This window comes from Molossus molossus, unplaced genomic scaffold (assembly GCF_014108415.1).
Source record: "Molossus molossus isolate mMolMol1 unplaced genomic scaffold, mMolMol1.p scaffold_m16_p_12, whole genome shotgun sequence".
Taxonomy (NCBI): domain Eukaryota; kingdom Metazoa; phylum Chordata; class Mammalia; order Chiroptera; family Molossidae; genus Molossus; species Molossus molossus.
Genome location: NW_023425347.1, coordinates 23,497,555 through 23,522,050, shown reverse-complemented (window position 1 = coordinate 23,522,050; position 24,496 = coordinate 23,497,555). Strand labels below are relative to the sequence as shown.

Genomic DNA, 24,496 nt, shown 5'->3' with positions numbered 1-24,496 from the left:
TGAAACCGATGAGGACTTGGTGGTATTATCCACACATGGCTTGAACATGTGCTACATGACAAAGGATGGGAGGCATCGAAGTTCAAGCCTGAGCACCCAGTGGGCTCGGAGAGGCTATGACCCGAGCTAACGAACCGTAAGCCAGGAGTGGGAAGATCACTAGAACAGGGATTAGAAGCTTTGGGTTATTTTACTGGTCCTGTAATTTGAGGAAGTGATTCAACACGAGTCTAGTTTCCTCATCTGTCTAAAGGGGATAATCCAGTTGTATCTACTTCATGCACTTGTTGGAACGATCAAATAAAATGATGGATGTGACACTGCTTTATAAAAACTAGACACCATTTTATAAAGACAAAGGAGTAAAGAACACCATACACTGTACTCTGCAACGCTAACTTTATTTTCCTTTGTGCTCATTATGGAGAGATTTTATTTGATATGTTTTGAAATCCTCTTACCTATAATCCAACTCTGGAGCTACCTGGGCATCGTCAAAGTGAGTTTTCACTAGCAGGCAGAACACATACACAAACTGACACCAAGAACGTTGAGCCGAGTTTTATTGGGGGGGGGGGGTTGCTAACGTCTTCATAAAATGGATTAATATCTGTGATCTGTCCTTTGGTTCAGAATCAACCACAATGAGTAGATCATAAGGTCAGGATGAGAGGCTAAGGGTTTTTTTTTTTATCCTCACCCGAGGATATTTTTCCATTTTTCGTACAGATAGAGTGGGAGGGAGAGAGAGAGAGAAACATCGATGTGAGAGGGACACATCGAGTGGCTGCCACCCACACGACCAACCAGGGCCGGGGACAAACTGCAACCGAAGTATGTGCCCTTAGCAGGAACCGAACCTGGGTCTCTCTGGACCGCAGGCCGACGCTCTAACCACTGAGCCAAAGTGGCCAGGGCGAGGCTAAGGGTTTTAAGAGCATATTTCTACTCGAAACTCCCAGAGGCAGCCAGCCACCAGCACGAGCAAACGCATCCCTGCAGCGGGGGCGCAGTGGGTGCAGCTGCAGGCCAGCCTGCGCTGAATGCATGGCTACCCCCCACCACTGCTGGGGCTGACTGGCCGGATGCTGTGCTTTCAGAAGTGCCCCTTCAGCTGCTGTCAGTTCCGAGCCTAAAATACCTCATTATTGACTATGGTACTGACCACGTTTGCATTTATCAAAACAAAATTTGAGTTTAATGTTCAATATCACAATTAACTCAGAGATTCATAAAAACTTAATAACTTCAAACTCAGTGCCTTCTTAAGCTAACACTGTACACTATGATACACAAATATCTGTAATTGTTATAAGGTTAAAAACTAAGATACAAGTATTCAATGAAGGAAAAAAAGCAACCCATCACAACCGTCTAGAAGTGAAAAAGCTACTCCCAGGAAAGAGTGTCATCTCACATACCTTTTTTATTGCTGATTTTTTTAATCTGTTCATCTAAGTATTCTCGTCGTTTAATGAGTGCGTCAGACCACCTCTCTCTTACACAGTTTAAGTCTTCTTCCTGACACAAGGGAAGGAAAGCATTTTTGGTAGAGTGCATAGACAACTAGTATTTCTTTCTTTTTTTAAAAAAAGATGTTTCATTGATTAGAAAGTTTTCATTAGGAAAGGCCATTGACCACTGCTATGTGATTAATATGCAAGAAAGCAAAGAGGCCTCAGTTACGCTGCATGCTGATTGAGAATCCCATTTTCAGAAATCAAGAGCCCCTGTATTTCCAAAAGGATAATTGTACCTAAAAGCAAGAGAGACTCAAACTACACCAGCAGTTGGATGATTCCTACATGATGTGCGTGTGCGTGGGTGTGTTTAAATTGTAGCTATTCATCTGAAGGATTTGCAATTCCAAGCTGAAGGACACCATGATCAGAGCCCAAACCATGTAACAGCAAATGGAATGGAAAACGACAGGCATTTTCATAGTTCACAGTTCAATGGCCTGATGACATGTATTTTCTGAAATGCAAAGAATAGATCAGCAGAGAACCTTTTGAATTTGCCCTTACCATGAGGCCAACTAAAAGTCTCCCATGCAAAAACCCAGCATGCAGTCAGCCATGCTCTCAGAACTCCCAGCAGCAGCCACTGGATTCCACATGGACATGTGGCAGGAAGCACACAGACAGCCACAGGAGTTAGTTAACGGTGTTGCTGAGATCCAAGGGGATCTTTCTCTTACAGTTTGTTTTTGCTTGCTTGTTCTCTTTCTTAGCAAAATTATGAGGAGGGAAAGAAACCCACAATTCTATTCAAAATGCTCTGATTTGTTTAATTCTAGTCTAACTCTCATGCATTGCATTAAGAGCAGACACCTGCGGACTTCTGGGGCTCTACCTACAATGCTTACACACTTAAGTATAGGAAGGCACACCGGGAAAACATGCTTTTAAAATTTATGTGGAAAATCAGTCCAGAGACTGTGAACCAAACTCAAAATAGTTCATCTCAGTTTGCTGCCTTGACCACTGCTATTATCGCACATTCCATGCTATTAGGCCAGTCAGTGATGACTATGTAAAATATCACATGTGCACAAATTAAAAAGCTGAGACTTAAATTCTCCAGGTTATAAATAACTAGGCTTGGCCCTAATGAGAGAAGAAAACTGGCTAAACAAAACAAAACTGTGTGCATAAAATGTCTTCAACTTTTTTATCCAACTAAAGTCTCTTAAAAGACAATGGTGTATCAGAACAATACTCCTCTCTTGGATGTAAGGAGCTAAGTGTAGTTTCTCATAGGAAAGACAAGAATCTATGTAAGATATGGATGCATGACTGCACAATTTTAAGATCATCAATGTAATACAGTGATAATGGTCTTTCTTAGAAAGGCTTTATAAGCTAGTAATTTGAGATGGCATAACAAAACTGCGGTATTTGGTTATAAATTTTGAGCTGACAGAGGAATCTATAGAAGCAGTATTATATCCTTGATTACATATAAAGCAAATCAAAAGCAAGTGAAAAACTGCATATTCTTGCTCTTGGCTCCGCCTTCCTCCTCCCTGCCCTCTGCTTTGCGGGTGCTGGCAATTAGCAGCAGCTGTGCCCCATGCCACAGATTGACAGCAGCAATACCTGATAACTATCCATATCATCACCATCCTCATCATCTCTCTGGCAGGAAAAAAATAAACACAAAGGACATGCATTTTGTTTCTCAAACAGCACACAAGGAAAATAATTCTTTAAGCTTAACACGCACATTACAACAGACAGCACACACAGCATCAGTATCATAAAACATTTAACTGAAACTCAAAAGGGTTTCGTGGGCTTAACTTGTCTATAGTTATTTAAGGAATTTAAGTTTTAAAAAAATAAAGAAAGGAGTCATTTAAAAATAAGAACTCTCGTCTGGCTGGTGTGGCTCAGTGGTTGAGCATCGACCCATGCACCAAGAGGTTGCCGGTTCAATTTCCAGTCAGGGCACATGCCCAGGTTGTGGCCAAATCCCCAGTGGGGGTCATGCAGAAGGCAGCCAATCAATGTTCATTCTCATTGATGTTTCCATCTTTCTCTCCCTCTCCGTTCCTCTCTCTCTCTCTAAAATCAATAAAGAAAAAAAGTTAAAAAATAAAATAATAACAAGAACTCTCTTCGATGGGACTACAGGCCTTACTGCACTGTTATGCAAAGGGCTGCTCTATATTTGTGGACGAGCTATTGACGGAGATTTAGAGTGGGCTTAGAAAGACAGAATGAGTGAGAAAAGACTTTATAAACTCCACTGCTTGACCTCTGAGTTTTTGCCATGAGGTAACTAAGGCCCCGAAGGATGAAGTGATTTCATCCAAGGGTCACACACATAATGGCAGGGGCAGGCCTCCAGTCCTCACCTCACCACACCCCTCTCACCACAAAACCACCACAGTGAAAGCCCACCAGGGAACCTATGCTGTCTATGACCAGGATTCTGCACGAGATGTCTGCAACAAAAGCAAAGTCCACCATTTCAAATATATGGATCTATCATCATCCAGTATTGTATATATCAGCTTCCATACCGATCAGCTGAGAAAAATCAAAACTGGGTTAAACCCACAGCAACCTTTTGCAGTAATAATATAAACTAACAATTTTGGCAAAAACATTTGGCAAAACAAAATCATAGTGTTGAAAATAAAAGGGTTTTAGTTGGGACAATTTTCCTTAAAAATAAGAATAATGAAACTCCCATCGGTAGAGAATGTGCATTCATATGGAGGCAGATTCTACTCAAAATGAATGCTGGGTCATGTAACCGCCTTCTTTCCTTTTTCCATGGTTATTGGAAGGTTAATATTCAAACAGGCAGTGAAGTGGTCTAGTCATAAAACTGACAAACTTGTTTTATTCAAGTGCTTAAAAAATATAATTACTTTATTTTCATATCTAAGTATACTTCAAAATATACTGCTTCTGAAAAGTGCTTTAAAAATACAGTTAAGCCCTGGCCAGTTTTGCTCAGTGGTTAGAGCATCAGCCCATGGACCAAGGAGTCGTGGGTTTGATTCCAGTCAAGGGCATGTACATTGGTTACGGTTCGGTCCCCAGCCCTGGTCAGGGTTGTGCGGGAGGCAACCAGTCATTGGGTCTCTCTCACATCTATGTTTCTCTCTCTTTCCCTCTCTCTCTCCCCCTCCCCTTCTATCTGAAGATAAAAGAAAAAAGTATCCTCAGGTGAGGATTAAAATATAAATAAATAAAAATAAAAATACAGTTAAAATTATTCTCTGTATAGACTTAAAAATACACTTTGTTTTAGTTTGGTATCCACCATTATCAGTTGTATAAGTAATTCATTAAATGCAAGCCCAGTACTGAAATAAGTTTTCTTGAATTAATTCCTCATATTAATGAATACTTGATCATTATTTTTTAGACAAAGGAGATAATTCTATTAACTGAAAACTGGGTTGAGCTTTTATGATAGGTAACTGTTGTGACATCAGCATATTCTGGATTGGCCTGAGCTGCTGACTCAAAACAGTTATAAAGCTCTATGTCAACAACAACAAATGTTACTGGACATGACCTTGATCGAACATGGTAGCAAAAATAAGTAAATAAGCAAGTAAAAGCTTTAAAATAGCCACAATTTAAATTTGCATGACAGGTACTGTGCTCTTTAAAGAACATTTAACACTGGGGAAAGGCTGATATTTGAAACCTCAAAGTCTGACAAAAATCAGTTTTAACTCAAGAGGTACAGCTGTTTTACAAAGTGCAAATAAGCAAATCTTATAATGTTTCTCAAATGGGACATTAAGTCAGTTGATGTTCCATATTCAAAGTTTTACCTAAGATAAGAGACTTGTTAAGCCACAAAATTTTATTGTAGAAAGGGACCTCAGAGAATTACTAAGTCTGCCTCATCATTTTGAAGAGAAAAAGGGAACTTGTTTAATTTACCCAAAGTAACCACTCAGGAAATCGGAACTAGGCTTGAGAACCCAGCTCTCTCCACTCCAAGTCTAACGGTTTCTACCAGGCCCTGAGGCCACCCAAAAGGTGACAACCAAGTGAGGGACTGAACTTGGATGAAAATATAGACAGTCCAACTTCCTACTCCATACACAAAGAGAAGTCTCATGGAAAAGCCACACACCGCCCCCTGCCAAAAAAAAAAATTACAGAAGACTGTGCCCACACCTTCACTCCCATTCTCCCAGGCTTTGGACATTCTGGCCTGAGACAGGGAAGGCAGTGTCTGACAAAGTGACTCCTTCCTTAAGGCCCAAGAGTTCAAGCCTATGTTCATTTTAGCTTCCAGAAGAGTCTGCCTGGATGCAATGAAGCCAAAAGAAAATGCAGATAGAAGAATCGTCCTTGCTGGACTGTGCTCATGCACAGACTCCACAGAGAAGTGCTTTCCACCGGTCATGACAGAAACAGTGCGGGAGCCCCCATTTAATTGTCTGGTTTCTCCCATCCCCAATGCATCTCAGAGCAAAGTGGGGGCTTGGGGAAGCACAAGCATTCCTTCAGGGCCCTGGGCACAACTGCCTAATCTTAAAGTTCATTTTCAAGGAGTCGACTGTAATATGAAGATCAATTCCTAGAGGAGTTTATCTTTTACTTTTTAAAAATGAGAACAGAAGATTTAGTAAATGAAGAATTAATGGACAAAAATGATCTGGAGGACAACTTTTTTTTAAAAGGTAAAGCTTTCAAAGAGCTGACTATATATGCCAGCATATGGGGGTAGTTTTATATTAAAAAAAGTGGATTAGGCCAGGCAGCAATGCCAAAGAGCCAACATGATTTAGGCCAGATATAAAATAAAAACTGCCTAGCTCGGCCAGTGTGGCTCGTGGACTGAGTGTTGTCCCACTGACTGAGAGGTCTCAGTTCGATTCCTAGTCAGGGCACATGCCTGGGTTGCTGGCTCAATCCCCAGTAGGGGGCGTACAGGAGGCAGCAGATGGATGTTTCTCTCTCACATTGATGTTTCTCTCTCTCCTTTCCTCTCTTTAAAAAAGCAATTAAAACATATTATTTAAAATAAGGCCTGGCCAGTTTGGCTCAGTGGTTAGAGCATCGGCCTGTGGTCCCAAGAGACCCGGGTTTGGTTCCCGCTAAGGGCACATGCCTCAGTTGCAGTTTGTCCCCAGCTGTGGGTGGTCGTGCGGGTGGAAACCACTCGATGTGTCCCTTTCATGTCGATGTTTCTCTTTCTACCCCCCCCCCCACTCTACCTGAACAAAAAATGGAAAAATGTCCTTGGGTGAGGATAAAAAATAAAAAATAAAACCCACCTAAAGTAAATGTGTACTATAACATTAAAATGTGTATTTATAAATAAAATAATTATTAATCAACACTAAGCCAATATAGCATTTTAAATCTAGAAAAAGGTCAATGGGTGAAAATATAAATGGGGGGGGGGCAAACAGATGGTTAAGGAAGGAGTTCCATTGCATTCCAAGCATAGATCAGTGACTTCCTGAATTCTGTATTAACCACCCTTTGTTAACCACTATTTCAAACCCGTTTGTCTTACCTGGTAACTGTCCAGCCCTCTCTGGAGCTTGGTGGACCTGGCAGTCACGCAGCCAATGGATACTGACAGGACGGCTTCGACCATGAGTGGCAGTGTCCCCGAATGCTGCACAGGTTTCACTGTGACTTGCACTCTCCGGGAATGACCCTATAGAGGTGGGGGTGCGATGAGGGAGTGACGGAGAAATGGGTGCCGTGAGTGGGAATGGGGAGAGATGGGAGAAGAGGATAAAGGAAGGAAAACAAATTAGGGAATAAAGAGGCAAATGATGAGAAAATTCCAGAAACTGTGTGCTAGAGTGGGACAGAGACAACCCATGAAACAACCAAACTTGGTACCTGTCTGAGCTGAAAGATGCCTCCGGTGTTGACGTCTTTGGCCTGGTGGAGCTCCACGGCGGCATACTCCCCCAACTCGTTCAGTTCCAGTATGGAGATCCACATTTCTATCCTGCGGGTCACTTCATTCCACCTGCAAACCGCATTCCGACATCTCACTGCCCAGGGGCACTCTTAGGCATAAGCCACCATTCGGTGAGAACGTACTATGTGCTAGGCACTGTGCTAGGGATGGTGCATAGATTATTTTCTATTTAACTCTCAAAGCAACCTTCTGGTGTAGGCTTTTTATTTTTATTTTTTATTTTAGTGAGGTATAACTTACATTCAGTGAAATGTCCAGATCTCAATCAAGCACAGAGTTTGATGAGTCTTGACAAATGCATACACCTGTTTAAGTTACCCCACCATAAGCTCAGTAAGTTGCTGGTGCCCCCTCCCATTCACCCCATCCCCACCCCTCACTGCAGCAGCCATGTAAGCTCATAGATTAGTTTTGCCTTTTCTAGAACTTCATACAAATGGAATTATGTACTAGTATGTACTTTCTTAGGTCTGGCTTATTTGATTCTGCATGTTTTTGAGATTCAGCCAAATGGGTATCAATAGTCTGTTTTCTTTTTTATTTCTGAATAATATTTTATTATATGAATAATACTACAATTTGTTTATTCATTCTCACATTGAAGGACATTTGGATTATCTGCAGTTATAAGATATTACAGAGTTGCCATAAACATTTGTGTACAAATCTGTTTGTGGACTTATGTTTTCATTTTTGGGGGTAAATATCTAGGAGTGGACTTGCTGGGTCATAGCAGAGGCAAAAGATCAAATTTACAAGAAGATAGTCTCCTGTTTTCTTCTATAAGCTTTACCTTTTACATTTACAGTGATGTAGTTTTGTGTGTACAGTGAAGCACACATCAAAGTTGTTGTTTTTTTCCACAACGATATGCAATTTTTCAGTCTTGTTTGTTGAAAAGACTTTCCTTCCCCCACTGAATGTCTTTGATGTCCAGCAGTTCCTTTTATCATTTTCATTTCACCAATGAGAAAACGGGCTCAGAGAATCCGTTTTCGTAACCACTGTCCAAGTACTAGTCTTGGCCTGTGTCTAAAGCTCACAGGAAAGTACGAACCTGTCATGTAGCGTCCTTGTCTTAGCATGGAGAGAATCAACTTCCCAGATGGAGCTACCGTTTCCAGCACACCGGTGGCCCCACACTTCAATCGCCAGTGCTCCATCTGAAATGAACTCCAGGAACTCCTCTGTTACGTTCACCACATAGTCCTGGGGCGAACGGGAGCAAAGACAGAGCGACAAGAATTATGCTAAGCCCTGGTTATGAGCCAGTTTGGCTTAGTGGTTAGAGCGTCAGCCCACAGACCAGAGTCTCGGGTTTGATTCCAGGCAAGGGCACGTACCTCAGTTGTGGTTCGTCCCTGGCCCTGGTCAGGGTTGTGCAGGATGCAACCAGTTGATGTGTCTCTCTCAACCAGTAGATGTTTCTCCCTCTCTCTCTCTCTTCCTCCCTCCCACTCTATCTGAAGATAAACAGAAAAATGTCCTCGAGGATTTAAAAAAAAAAAAAAGAATTATGCATAAAGAAATCTGTGAAATTTCCCTTTTTACCTTTTAACTGTATACAGATTCACTTTGGAGTATATTAACCTGATCCCAACCTTAAAAGCTATCTCTACTTTTTTATAGAAAACCATAAAGAACCACAGAATAGCCCAAGCGAGTTTGACTCAGCAGTTAGAGTGTAGGCTCGTGGACTGAAGGGTCTCGGGTTTGATTCTGGTCAAGGGCACATACCTGGGTTGCAGGTTCGAGCCCTGGCCCTGGTCAGGGTCATGAGGGAGGCAACCAATCTGGGTGTCTCTCTCTTTCTCTCCCCCTCCCTCCCTTCCACTCTCTCTAAAAATCAATGGGAAATATCCTGGGTGAGGATTAACAAAAAAAACGAACAAAAAACCACAGAATATTAAATCTGAAAGTGATATTATAGGGTGATTTAACCCAAGCCCTTTCTTTTATAAGTGAAGACACTGACTTGCCATCTGTGGAGTGGGCCCGTTCCCTCCATCCTGGCTCATCATTCCTAGCCCCACAGGACTGCTCTGACTTTCAGCACAGACTGATCCACACATCAAAACAGAACTTTTTTTTTTAATTGACTTTAGAGAGAGAGGAAGAGAGAGAAAGAGAGGTAGAAACATCAATGAGAGAGAATATCAATTGACTGCTTTCTACACGCCCCCCACTGGGCATTGGGCCCACAATCTGGGCATGTGCCCTGACCGGGAATCGAACTGGCGACCTCTTAGTGCATGGGTCGACGCTCAACCACTAAGCCACACCGGCCGGGCTCAGAACTGAACTTTGGATTGCTCCTTGCAATGGCGTAGAAGAGAAATAACAGAATTAAATTTTATATGATTGTCGTTGTGGTTCTGAGCTCTTGCTCTTAGACTCTCTCACCCCGATGCCTCATTTAAAACGCAAACAGATGACTGAGGCAATGAATACTGAACTGACTGAGCAGTGTGAAGCAAAGCCAACTGTCATTCCATGAGTGGCTCAGTGGAATCATGGGTGCAGACAATTCCGTGACTCCAATTTCTGGTTTACCTTTACACTGTTTAACTTATTTCATTTAGAGACAGAGCAAAAATTTTAGAAGGAAAATAAACTTAATGATCAATCAGTATAACCTATACATTTTAAAGATAAAATAACTCCCCAGGCCACATAATGAATCTGTGGGCTCTGAAATACTGAGACCAGTATTTATTCAACCAGCTGCTAACCAGAATGCACTTAAAATCCAGATTTCATCCTGCTGAACAGCAGCTTTACAGATCCAAAGAAACATGGGGAATACAAACCCAAAAAATGATTAATGAGAAGTCTGAGAAACAGATTGGTGAAAATAGGTAAACAATGTGGGCTATTTATTTTCAGAAAAGCAAAGTCTTGATAATATTTACATATGTGAAATTTTGTAGGTGGTGCTATGGATTTGTTTTCTAAATGTCGAACTAGAAGGAATAGGCACAGTTTACAAAAAAATAATGGAAAGGGTCTTGAGTATCTATTAAGGATTGTTCAAAGAAAAGTATCTATTAAGGATTGTTCAAGGAAAAACAAAATTGCACAGAAAACGGAGTCTGCCTGTCAGCAATGACTTCTTTGCAGTCCTGTGTGAAAGCCAGGAAGGGTAGCCAATGTCTCAAAATAGGTCCATGCACTATTCATCAAAAACTCACTTTCTCCATTTTATATTTTCTTTCAAAACTCATAGGATACATTGGAATGCTATACTATATTCAAAAGAATGAAAATATCTACAGCAACCTACATGTTAAGATGTCCACATATGTTAAAATAACAAGATGCAATTTTTCAATATGTATAATGTAATCACATTTTTGTAAAAAAGTGTCTTAAGGAGTTGCGTACATGACTTTAAGGGTGTGTATTCATGTCCTATTATATGTATGAACATATGTTTACCACTCACATATAAAAGTTGTGGAATACAGGAAAATAGTTTATCAAAATATGTAGCTAACAGCCACTGGTCATCACACTTTTGGGAAGTATGATTTCGAGTATAGGTTTTTCAGATTTTATTTTTAATACTTTTCCACTTTTTGAAATTATATTAAAGAATATTCTGAGGTTAAAAAGCCTGATAAGTTTATTGCATTTATAAAAAATTCTTATGGGGAAAACTTCTAAAGTACAAGTAAACTTTTGAATGACACGTAGATCTGCTGCCTCCCATGTAATTCATTTCACAATGGCATCTGTACCTTACAATGAGAGAAGGTCACGCTATACTGGGCATCCTTGCTCTGTGGGGAAGGCACCTCTGGGTCCACCACCGGGGCAGCCACTGTAGACTCACACTGGTCCCAGAATGTGTATTGACAGAAGACGAAATTTGAGAGGTTTAAGGGCAGCCCAGTTGCCTCTTTAATTTTTACCTGAAGAAACAGATTTTTAAAAATGCAATTATAACTTCCATAAAGAAATCATTAAACTATGCATTCTCTTATTTCAACTATCCCAAATTTAAGTGTGAGTGATGACATAAACAAATCAGCCATCCAGCTGACATCTGAAAATATCTGGCACCATTCATTAGGGGCTCTGTCTGTAATGAAATCTGCACCCTAGTTCTCTAACTACAGCATATAGACTTGGCAACAAACACACACAATGCTCTAAAATTTTCCTACTGAGTGCCTGATACAGATGCAATCTTTACTAGAAAAGTATGATTCACCAAACAACATACACTCCTTGCATGCCAAATGCACAGTCTTTTGAAATATCACACACCTGTCATCAGACAGTGTGCTATCCTTCTGGAACAAGTCCTGATCACCATTGTATCTACTGCCAGAAAGTTTAACTTTTACTATGCTCTGTGAAAAACTCATAAAGCTTTCTATAAAGTTGTTCTGAAGTAAGAAGACATGTATCTGAGCCTCCCCATCCCTGGCCTCTCACCCGGCATGTCAGTTTTTTGACTCGGTGAATGATTTCCCCACCGCTGTCTACGACTTCCAGACTCCCGCTTTCACTGGAGTTCTCGGAGGAGTCGTCTTCCACCACGCGCTCCGGCACGGCCCCTGTGACGCGCATCACTTCCACGTGGAGACGCCCTGCAACCTGGGTCAAGGAAGCAGAGGACGTGCTATTAGAAGGCATCCGTGGGCCACCCTGACCTGAGAGAGAAAGCCCTCTACAGCACCCTGGTGAGCAGTCTCCAGCCGGGAGAAACTCAGCACCCCCAGGGCCAATTCTTTCCACTGCTTGCCCCTCTAGTCACCCTGCCTTTAAACCAAATCTACCTCCCGGGAACCTGCCTTCTGCAGTCGTCTTCATCCTCACCCTTCTGGTACAGGACAGCTTAAAGGCCACTATCATATTCTACCTGGAGCACCTATTTTCCATGTATGCATGTATTTGTTCGCTTACTCATTTGATCAGATACCTGGCCTCTTGGGAATACCAAGATAAAGATGGGGACTCTGCTGTCAGGGCACTCAGCCAAGTGGGGAAAGACAGAGAAGTAAAAACCCAAAACCAACAGTGTAGACTAGCTGCTACCACAGATAATGTACTAGTTGTTATGAAATCAATTTATCCACTCAACAAGTATTTGCCAAGAACTGACACCATGCCAGGAACGGCGCCAAGTGTTGTATTGACAGTAGTAAACCAAACAGACATGGTCACTGAGTGCATGGAGCTTCTGTTCTCTCGGGGGCAGAGAATGGGCATGTCTCTCATACTGGGGCTGCAAGAAGAACGCTCCAGGAGGGGTGAGACCGACTCCAGGAGAAACGGCATATACACAGCCAGGATGTTATACAGAAACGGTTCCCTTAAAATGGTTTCTCCAAAAAAAGACTTACATTTCCCCATGATCCTGGTGGTTCTCAGAATAGGTGCTGGTTCAGTAGTATCATCCCCCCTCCCTTTTTTTTAAGAGATTGGTCAGTGCTTCCCTTTTTTTTTTTTTTTTTTTGGTACATGCCCCTAGCAGGAACTGAACCCGGGACTCTCTGGTCCACAGGCCAACGCCCCAACCGCTGAGCCAAACCGGCCAGGGCTCAGTAATATCACTCTTAAAGTTGCTGCAGGGAACCAAATAAAAATTGTTGAAATTCACATTCTCAGAGTGTTGCAATTGGCCAACTTATCTTTCGTGAAACAGGGTAAAGATGCAATAACTGCAGTTGTGAAGGAGACACATGCCTGGCAGTCACTGTCATCTTAAATAGTGAGCTTGTTTTTAAAGGCAGCTCAGATCCAACTCCCACACAGCAATGTGCACGGGTGCCAGGAACCTAAGAAATAGTGGTTGATGGTATCTGACGAGGGAGACAAATATGAGGAAGTAATAAAGGGAGGGGGAGGAGAAGGAATAAAAAAAATCAGAAGATAGTGGTTCTTAAGCTTTTTTTCAATGCTTTTAGAGAATCTAACAAATTTTTAACATGCTTTCAGGGAGGTTCATGTAACTCTAAAGCCCTTCACAGACCCTCGCTTAAGAACCCTGACTCAGCCACTGGATCCCTTTGCCACAGGAGTTGTGCCCATTTTTAACATGGGAGAAAGCACCTCCTGCCCTTTGGTCTTCTAGGTCAGAATGGTGCAGGGGGGTGGGGGGTACAACATGTAGAAGGTAGACTGTGTTCTCACACACCACAACTAAGAATCTAGGGTTGATTTTTCTCGGTTCACTTTAGGCAGAATGCCATTCTATTTTAAGCCTGTTCTAAATATCACAAAAAATAACCTTGCGTGTTATTGAAGGACAAGCTAAGAAAAAAGGTATTGTTGAATTTAAAATTAAAGCATCAATTGAAGGAATGTATAAAAGAAAAAAAGTTTGAACTCGAACACTTTCTGAAATACCTTAGGCCTATATAGGACCAGCATATCTAAATAACTGAAACGTGAGAGTTTAAAAGGGGGGAAACAATGGGATAATGAAGCTTGTTTTCTTTGAATACTTTGGGTTTCAAAATAAGCCTCTTAAGTATATCTTGTAAAAACCACTTAGGAGCCAGGAGGGAACTAGAGTGCATCACAGAGGTAAGAGATGAAAAGAAATAAATACAGGCACAGAGCAGAATCTGGTTTACCAAGATTTCTTATTTGATTAAAACAAAGAAAAAACTTGTGAATCACAAACATAACATGTGTTGCAATAATCTTTTAAAACCACGACTTAAGGTGGATAGTTTCTAGTGATATTAGTACGAAAAAAAGAATGAGAATTGTGACTCTTTTGCCTAGTTTCACAATCAACCTCAAGAACTTAAATTGAAAAACAAAAACCAAAACCTGAACCACCATCATTCTCCCTGAGGCTGGTTTGTCCTTACCTCCCCCTGCTGGCTGATGATGGGAACTGCATACTGAAGTTTCACATCACAGAAGAGACACTCCAAGAACACATTAGCCACACCGATGAGATTGTGATTCTCTTGGGCTTCATAGAAGGGGTCACCTCGTTTCCCACAGAGTCTCTTTGCCTGAGTGGTAGGAGAGGCAGGTGGCAGGAGACACAGAAATAACACATCAAAATGAAATAAAATGATTTAAAGCTAGCATTAACAAATTTTTAAAAGCATGTGTTCCAACAAATTTATAAAGTAAAACTAAAATGATATCACAGAAATAAAACAGAATTAGCACATGAGCAGGCTGTTACTTGAGGAACTCAGTGATATCTGTGTAGAGGACCCTTCTTTCCCTATCATACCCCACCTGCAGCCTGTTTCATTTTATTCCCTGTGTTTTGCCTCATGTCCCTCACTGAATCTTCTCTTCAATGATGAATGTCCCCAAAATACCCTCTAAAATTATTCTTAGTAATCCACCCAGCCCTGATCCCAGCTAGGGGAGCATAAACATATGCTAATAAATATAAAATCCATGCTGACTCCATCCAGCTGACTTTTCACAACACTGACGAACAACACAACACATTTCACTTGAAATGTAGTGAAAATGCAGCCAAGTAAGAATATGTTGTGTTCTCTTCCCTTCTTTCTCTCTGTGCAGGAAACACATGTCATGTTACTGATCCAACTTAGCATTCCTTTCAAGATCACTTGCACTTAATTTTTCTAATCTAAACGTCCAAGCACCACTACAAACACTGGCGTGTGTGCGTGCATGTATGTGTGCGTGTGTGCATGTGTGTGTGTGCATGTTGTGATGATTAAATCATTTGTGTTCTCTGCTTTTAACATGATCAAGTCTCCTTGACATTTTCTCTCTTTTACCTCGGGAACTTTTTCTTTCCATTCTTGATAAAGGTCTCTCATATCAATTAATTTATTCTCCAGCTTCTCAATGGTCCACACTTGGGTGCCCTTTCCTCTCCTCCTCACTTGAATAGCTGGTTCACTCACTATTGCTCCTCTCTGCAAGAATGAAGAAAAATAAAAACAAAAACAAAAACAAACATTATTACAACTTTTTGGATTGTTAAAACAATACAAAGTATTGTAAAGTAGCAAGTTAAAAAAAATAATATATACAAAAGAAGATGAAATTCTACCATCTACAGACTACTTTGGTTTATTTCCCCTTTTTTTAATATACTCAGGTACACATTTAATTTTTATCACAAGCAGAACCAAACAAAAATATAAATTCCCTATCCCAATTCTCTCCACAGTTTCAATATTATGATAATTTTGTGTTCATTAATCTTCATAAACATGATTTTTATAGGTAGCACAGTAATCTGTTATCTGGATAGACTACTCATTTGACTATTCTACTGTTCAATATCATGGCTGTTTCAAATTTTTGCTATCATAAAGGACACTATGATAAGCATCCTTATACAAAAAGCACATTAAACTTTAAGTTCATTTCTATGACTATGGACTTAGAATACACTTCTCAAAGGAGAAGCACTTGGTCACATGACTAAAATCCAGCAAGACTGATGAGATATTCCCTCACTCATTGCTGGCTGGCTTCTTGGAGGGAAAAATGAATGGGTAAAAACTACTATTTTTCAGTTTCTCTTTAAAGAAAAACTTTTTTCAAGTTGAAATGATGAGAAACATCCAAATGGTTGCAGAATGTTCCTCTGTGTATGTAAAGAGTTATTATACCAGTCTTCCTTCCCTGTAGAATTTGCTCTTAGAATGATAGTGTAATGAAACATATACCTATGTCCCATTTCAGAAAGGGGCATTTATATAAAAGAGAAAAGCAGGTGGGAAAACACACACACACACACACACACACACACACATACACACACACACATATACATATATTTCTAGTTTTTTTAATTTTTAATTTTTTTATTAATTTATTTTTGTTACAGATGTTTCTCCTTTCCCTCCATTGACACCCTCCTCCCGATGTCCCCTTCCACCCTGTCCCCAGCATTGTTGTCTATATCCATGGTATTTCTAGTTTTTTTAAAAAAGCATTTAAATGAGCAAGTCCTTCAGTCCACCCAAATTCCCATATTCTGATCAGAACACATCTAAGTGCTTAGACACATGAGCAGGTCGATGGCAGAAGTTTTAAGAAGAATTACTATGGCTCCCTCGAGGATCTCCTCGGGGCTGTAACCTTGGATGTCAGGTTTACGGTCATCTTACTGTGTTCACCAATGCACGTGCTCACCTTTCTGTTAGCACTGAGGTTTGCAGCAGGGATCTGCAGGGTCACCTGGTAGTCAGTGAGTTTGCTCATTTCCTCAGCTAAGAAGTTTGCCTCCCTCACCAAGGTATTCGCTTTAACCAGCTGCTCGCGCAGTTTTGCCAGGCTCTGACGGAAGAGTTCATCCCTGTGGTACAGCAGAAAAGGAAATGAGAAAATGGAAAAACAAAACAAAACAAAAAGGAAACTGCAATCGGTTTCTAAGTGAGTCATATTATTAGAAAGTAGTAGAAACTCCTGTCGGGCAATGATTTCAATAATTTTTGCCACCAAGTCACCTCTTATCCTTCCCTCTTCCCACCAGGACTCTGTGGGCAATTGCTGGTAACCACTGATGAGCAAATATGTCAAGTGATGTAAGTAAAAAAAAAAGTATTAACATTTGAAAACTGCTAGACTTTAATAGGGTGATGCAAAAAACAAAAAAACAAAACAAAACAATGAAGGGATCCTTTAGGAAAAGGCACGATTATGAGTTTTGTGTGCTTCCGGGTGGGGGAAGGAGGTGAGCAGGTGAAAGATATCTAGAGTCAGAAAGAAGGAAGTGTTTTACAGGGAACATGAGTTCTTCAGATGGTAAAAAGCAGGAAGTGGGTACTTCAGTGGCAGCAGGAATTCTTTTTTCAACTCTGCACAGTAGCACTTCTTTTTTTTTTAATCCTCATCGGAGGACATTTTTCTGTTTATCATCAGACAGAGTGGTAGGAAGGGAGAGGGGAGAGAGGAGAGAGAGAAACATCTGGCTGCCTCCCACACGACCTGACCAGGGCTGGGGACTAACCGCACCCAAGGTATGTGCCCTTATCCGGAACTGAACCCCAGACTCATTGGTCCTTGGGCTGATGCTCTAACTGCTGAGCCAAACCAGCCAGAGCTATAGTAGCACTTTGATAAAAGTTTCTCTCACATCTTGACTAGGTCAAAGCCCTATTATATGTTCTCTTAGCCCCACATTTTTTGCCGCAATAGCACTTATAGTTATAATTTTTCACTTATTTGTATAATTATGTGACTAAAGTCTGTCTCCCCTAAAAGGCTGTAAGTGCTCCTAGGGTAGGGACTCTGTCTTTTCTGCTTGTCTTTACACTGAATTCCTGACCACTGAATGAAAAAGGAGTATATCTGGATTCCACTTTTGAATTTGGGCAGATTGCTCCATGCCTTATATAGCTTTTCTTTTCTACCATTTACATGCTGCCTGCCCTTACTTCATAGGGAAATGACAAGCCTGGAATATGCAAATCTATACTTTTTTCTCACCTTAGAAATGACACAGGAAACCCACTGCAGAAATGTTGATATAAAATGACCTCAAATGGCCCTGGCCAGTGTGGCTCAGTGGGTTGGAGTATCATCCCCTACACTGAAAGGTCTTAGGTTCAATTCCCAGTTAGGGCGCATACCCAGGTCTCGGGTTTGATCCCCAGTCAGGATGCATATGGAAGACAACCAATCAATATTTCTCTTTCACATTGATGTTTCTCTCTCTCTCTCCCTCCCTTCTTCCCTCCCTCTCTCTCACTAAAATCAATAAAGACACATCCTTGAGCGAGGAGTAAAAAATAAAAAATATGATAAACAAACAAATAAAATGACCTAAAATGTATCACGCATCGACAATGCCTTCCTGCCTTTCCTAAATTACATTATCTTTTTTCCAGTAATTCAGGCTTGCCTACTTTCAGCCAGATCAGTCTTTTTTCTTTTCCACAATGTGCAGAAAACAGCTTGTGGATTCCTCCTTTGAAACATCTCCTAAATCTCTCTTTCTATGTTGCTTATTACCCCAGTGCAGGTTCCTCATACTCTCCCCAAATTCTCACAGCACCCAGTCTCTTCCTTCTTCACCACAAAACAGTCCTTACAGACCCCTGCCTTTCACGGGCACCTCCTCTGTGCAAAACCTTCTCCTGTCCACAGGATAAATCCCAAAAGGCAACTCTATAGGCCTCCTGCATACCCTATCTAAGAGTTTTGGACTTAATTCTCCTTATTCTTTTGTAAATCACTTTCTAGACTAAACAAAACTTCTTCAGTAATCCCCCAAATACATCTTACTCCTCTCTGTTGCTTCATATTTATTTATAACAACCCACCTATCCAAAAAATGCCTTCCCACCTTCTCTCTGACTATCCTAATCTCCAACCTTCAAACTCACCTGAAACCCTTCCCCGTCCAGGAAATCTCTGCATAAGACTCACCTTTATGGGGTCTCATCCTCCACTAAACAACCACAGTCCTCACTGGCCATCACATTCTTGCTTATCATTCAATTATTTCCCACAATCAATACTTAACTAAGCACCTATCATGTGACAACATCGTTCTAGGCACCTGACTCCCTGCCCCATAGCATTTATTTTCCAGTGGAGGAGATAAACAACAAATAAATAACTATATAATTATAGCACTTCCTATTGTTGAATGAAACTCTTTTTTAAATATATTATGGTTCGATTATCACATATTTTCATCTTACTCTAAATTATAAGTGTAAAGAAAGGATGAATTACATCTTTAGCTTTCTTTGTAATTCTCACTAACTCTTAAATATACCTGATCCTCAAACCGTCAACATTTACTTAGGTAGGAGTCTTTCAACATTTCATAAGCCATCATTATCTACTTAGATAAGAGTCTCAGCTTCTTAATGACCCATTATTATTGACATTTTAATTTTATCCAGTGAAATCAATAGTTGCAACCATTTCTTAAAATGTCATTCTTTCTACTCTGTTTCTTTTTCTTCTTCTTTTTAAAATCCTCACCCCAAGGATATTCTTCCACTGAATTTTAGATAAAGGTAGAGTGGAAGGGGTGGGGGAGAGAAACATCGATGTGACGGGGACACATCAACTGGTCATGGGGATCAAACCCACAACTCAGGTATGTGCCCTTGACCAGAATCAAACCCCTTTGGTCTACAGGCCAAAGCTCCAACCACCCAGCCAAACCAGCCAGGGCTCTACTCTGTTTCTTTTTAAGAATGTGAGCCTCAATGAAAATCATTATGGAATTATGGGGGAGTAGAAAAAATGTCCATTTAACTGAAAATGCTATTATTGAAAGCATTCCTCTGTTTCTATTGAACTCTTTTGTTTCTGTCTTTTACAATCTTATGTACTTAAAAAAGTAAATAGGGAGGAAAAATAGCAAGGATATCGATATCAGTAGCTACAATTACACCAATTACCGTCAGCTAGCTGTTGCTTAGAGTAAAGCCACCAGCTCATAGTAAATGTGGAAAAGGCAGCTCCTTAGAAAAAGCATCATCTGCCAACCTTTGTCTGTCTTACCCAGGCACAATAAAATACAAAAAACAATATAAGTAAAATAAGTATTCATATTCAGTATCTGGACAGATGAGCCAGCAGCTCCTGGGGAAAATGCAATGGACTCTTTTCTCTAGATTTAGAATAATCAAGTGCATTACTATGACAATCTTTTAATTCAGGGGAAGGTCCCCTTTTCTGCTCTCAGGGGTCATCTTCCCTGCATGTGGCCCAACTTAATCATCTCTTTGCTAGCGAGAGATGCATTGTAGCCACAAGAGTTAGTAGGACCTCTAAAGTCAGACTGCCTGGCTTGGAGCCCACTGGCCCAGCTTACTAGCTGACTGACTAGGTAAGTCATTTAACCGCTCAGCCTCAGTTTCCTCATGTGTGAAATGGGGGAGAAAATGGTAAATTATAGTAGCAAACATAAAGATTAGATGAATATATGGAAAGCACTTAGTGACTGACATGATAAATGGTCTGTAAATGTAGGATGCTGCTCTTATTACTATTAATTATTATTATTATTACATAGGAGTAATTAACAGGTCTATAGACAGACCTGGCTTTTGCAAATTCTGGGCTTTTCATTGACTAGATGGGTGATTGAGTCAAAACATTTAAACTGATTTCCCTATCTACAAGACAGAGATAATAGTTCCTATGGCACAGAGCTGTTGGGAGCATTACATAAAACCAGCACCATGTCTAGACTGTGGCAAGAACACAGCAGAAGTTAGCAATAATTTATTGTTGTTATTATTATTATTATCATCACTACCATTTCTTCTACCACTACTTCAGTTCTGATATAAATGTTTACAAGTCATCACTTCCCAGACTTTTGGCTAAGATAAATGTTTTAAAGTCCTAATTTTTAAAAATTCACACAAGAGATTTCTTAACACTAAAATTATACTTAAGTAGAATCTAAAGTAAGAAAAATAAAAAATAAGGAGAAAGGCTTTTATGCTAAAGAATTATTTAAACTCTCTCCATTTTAATACCTAACAGTCTAAGCCTTCTAACTTGGGACCATTTTTACTGTAGGGGAAGAGGAGGGGTGTCTTTAACAACTAACTGTAAACATACCAAGGATGGACAATATCCTTGAAAAAAAAAAGCCAACTGCTAACAATCTAGATGTAGGACTACGATTTCCCTCTGTACTGCGGCTGTCCCCCTTGACCCGTCTCACAACCCTCCCCCAAAGCCCCGTTCTTACCTCTCCTCTGCCCACTGGGTCACCTTCTGCTGGGCTGTCTGGCTGCTGTAGGCCAGGCGGTCGGAGCCGCTGCTCGGGGGCTGCCTCTCAGGGGACAGCTGCTGGCGGAGCTGCTCCAGCTCCCGTTCGTACATGAGCCGCTGCTCCTCCAGTGCACTTCGCTTTTCCTCCAGGTACTGCTTCTCCAGGACCTGAACCACATTTTGAACTGGGTCTGGTGAACCAAGAGACAAGGCACGGTGTCTTCAGTGGTGCCTAAGACAGGCGCCTCCCTGTGCTTCTTCAGCAAGAACCGTCTCCTTCCTCCCCCGGCATCTGAACTGTCAGTGTGCGTTCTAGGAGACCCCGAGCGCCCCGTCCGCTGAAACCGTTTCCTTTTCATTACCATATTTAGACAAATTCCCTATATGTAAACATGTCACTTTCTTCAATTTGATGAGCTCATCCTAATGTTTAGCTAGACCATTAACCTCCTATAAGCAGAGAGAAGAGAAGGGGATGGGATCTTAGGCACTGAGAAGAAAAACGCCATGAAATCTAGGACAACGGCACAGACAGCCACACACGATCTGATTGTTATGGTCATGAATTTCTATGTCCATTTAGCATTCAGTGTTTGGTACATGACAAAGGGTTTATAGTTCTAATCTTAACCACAAATCACACTACTTCTGAATTTCTAATGTGAGAGGAACAAAACTTACAGATCACGGAAAAATACGGATTGAGTGTAGGGTCTGGCAGTTTCTCAGGCACTAATAACTAAGAGGGTAATTCACTTGCAAAAATAAAAGGCTAGTTTTGTGATCTTTTGCTGTTGCAGATCTAGAGCTCAGCAACATGCACGCGGATGAACAGCAGAGAGGTGCTGGCAGGTCGTGCTCGGAAGGGCCACGCTGGGACCAGGGGCGGCTGTGACACAGGCAGGATTTGATGCTGAAGAGCTCACTGGCGGAAGGAGGACATTCCCTTGGGAATGACGAATGAACTCAAAGCCATGGGGAAAGATGAAGGCACTGACCACATGTACAAAGAAGAGTGTTCCTGGCATCTCTAAGTGAGGAGACTGCAGGGAAACAGTATGTTAGACCCTCTGGAAAATCATCATCACATAAATATTTCCTTGAAGAACAGAGGACCTAGGTGAGATGAGCTTATATTCTCAGCCTAGCCTGGAATTAATTTCCTCCTTGTACAGGAACACACTGGCCTGTTAGTGCTATTTGTGTTGTATTTCCACATATTCACTCAGCTTAACTTCCAAAATAAGAGTGGGGAATTAAGACTTTGTACAACACCTAATGGTAGCTACTGACAGACTTTTCCAGAAGGCTCTTACCCATTTGGGAAATAAATATGTACACTGTATTAATTTCCTATATAAGCAATAAATGAGAGCACAGCAACTTTTAAAAAATATGGTTAAATCATACAAAACCAAAAGTAGAAGGCAATTAAAATATCATGATATGCACGGCATAGGTAAGTTGTTTTAATAAAAATAACAACCACAATGTCAATAATAATTCTATTAGCTACGGGCTATATCTCAAGTACAGGACTATACCCTGTGCATGCATCACGTCGTGAAAGCCTTGCAGCAAACCTAAGGGGGGACAGCGTTCCCATTTTAAAGATGAGGAAACGGGGGCTCAGAAAGGTTAAGTCCTGCCCTCAGATCACATCTCACCTCAGATCAGAGCTTACTGGCTGGGGTAAACACAAACTTGGTAATAAATTAATACAGTATTTTAACCTCCAATGTTTTGCTCATAATTAGTATTCCCTTAAAGAATACAGGATGGGGCAAATGTAGGTTTATAATTGTTCATATGGAAAATAATATAATAATTAATTAATATTAATACAAGAATAAACCCTGTTTCACGAACTCACAACGTAAACCTTCTTTTGCCTGAAACTGTATTTTAAAAAAAAAAACAAAAACACTGTTCTTTGATGATATAAAATTCTCAAATTCAGCATTTCTTCAAAGAAGAATGGTTTTCTTTTATAGTGTCCTGACATAGAGTCCCAAAAATATGTTACTTGAAAAGCTGATGGAAAATTCACCACCACCACCCTCACATCACCCCCACCAAAAAAAGAGAGACCTTACACAAAGGCAGACAATGAATGGACAAGACATTTCCTATAGAGTGAAAATCTATGTTCCCCAAAGCATTACAACTTCTGACATAGCCCTAAAACTTCTGCAAAAAATTATGAATAATATTGTGATAATTTTTTTTGAGGGAGTCCAAAGAAATTTTAAGGGCTAAAGAAGGAAAGTTCTCTCAGGATTTTAAAAAAATATGTTTCTCAAGTAGTATATATTATTGCCCTATTTAGATTTTAGGTTTAAAAAGTAAAGAACAAGGTCCTCCAAATCCATTTATATTATACACAGCTTTATTTTCATGAGCCCTAATTTTGTGTTTATGAAGCTTTTATAGAGACAAAACTGGAAAATACACCATTCTGTAAAATTATATGCTAGGGTTTTTGCTACAGGACAGTAAGATATTGAACGTTTACTTCTACCTGTTGGTTGGTGGTATGCAGAAACACACATGGCCCAACATGGCCGAGGCAGAGGGACTTCCCCCCAAGGTTCCACACCACACAGAGGCATGTGCCTGAGGCTGTTCAAACTGCTTTCCTACCACTCACCAGGCTTTGTCAGTGGCCATATTCAACGTGCAGATATGGAATTCAGAGCCCTCCCTCCCTTTGCCTGCCCCATCACGGCCTGGTGAGCCCTGCCTGGGACGCTGGGTCCGCCCATGCCCCACACAGCCCTGGCAGAGGTACAGGGGCTGAGGGCATTTTCTTTCAACTTCTGAACCTAACACATGTCTGGAAACACCTTTCTCTTACATATATTTGATAACATTTTCTTTTCAAATTAATTAATCAGTTTCAAGTCTTTATCACTACCCTGCCCCCCCTTTTTATTTTAATAGACCACCTTAATCAGTAAGTCAATCTGATTCTATAATACGGCCTAGGACAGAAGCCAATGATTATTTGGCTTCTTCTCAAACGACCAATCAAGTACCAAGTGATTGTCCACCATTTTAATTCTTCCCTCTCTCTTTCCTCCTTTTGAATGGGTTGTTTTAAAACTCGGTGAGCCTGGCGCTTAAGGCCAAGATACCAAGAGTTTGGTATTTTAGGAAGGGAAAAAGGACCACACTGACATTGGGCAGAGCACTTCTCTTCATTAGTTTATTGTTTCCTGGTATGTAAGTATGAAATGAGCTCAAATTTGCTTGTTGGTCCCAAGAATGGAAAAGAGAGTGGTGTGTTGGTGGTGGTGGTCGGAGGACATTGATGTTCTGACTGCTGAGCTGTCAACAGCAGTCACGCCATCAGCAAGAGCAGCAACGACACCCGTGACACTTCTGTGCTGTG

The 24,496-nt window shown here is 40.8% G+C and overlaps 1 protein-coding gene across 3 annotated transcripts in view; it reads right to left on the bottom strand.

Moving 5' to 3' along the window:
- KIF13A (kinesin family member 13A) overlaps nucleotides 1-24,496 on the bottom strand; it is a 208,697-nt gene that overhangs the window by 22,143 nt on the left and 162,058 nt on the right. For 2 of the 3 annotated variants that reach the window (XM_036255369.1, XM_036255371.1), the window contains 11 exons: nucleotides 21,080-21,293; nucleotides 16,543-16,705; nucleotides 15,171-15,311; nucleotides 14,265-14,414; nucleotides 11,875-12,036; nucleotides 11,172-11,345; nucleotides 8,489-8,640; nucleotides 7,347-7,479; nucleotides 7,009-7,155; nucleotides 3,102-3,140; nucleotides 1,422-1,521 (listed from right to left, as the gene is read on the bottom strand). In XM_036255369.1, the coding sequence (XP_036111262.1) occupies nucleotides 1,422-1,521; nucleotides 3,102-3,140; nucleotides 7,009-7,155; nucleotides 7,347-7,479; nucleotides 8,489-8,640; nucleotides 11,172-11,345; nucleotides 11,875-12,036; nucleotides 14,265-14,414; nucleotides 15,171-15,311; nucleotides 16,543-16,705; nucleotides 21,080-21,293 (1,575 nt within the window). The remainder of the gene's footprint in view (nucleotides 1-1,421; nucleotides 1,522-3,101; nucleotides 3,141-7,008; nucleotides 7,156-7,346; nucleotides 7,480-8,488; nucleotides 8,641-11,171; nucleotides 11,346-11,874; nucleotides 12,037-14,264; nucleotides 14,415-15,170; nucleotides 15,312-16,542; nucleotides 16,706-21,079; nucleotides 21,294-24,496) is intronic. The other variant, XM_036255370.1, reaches the window with a different exon arrangement.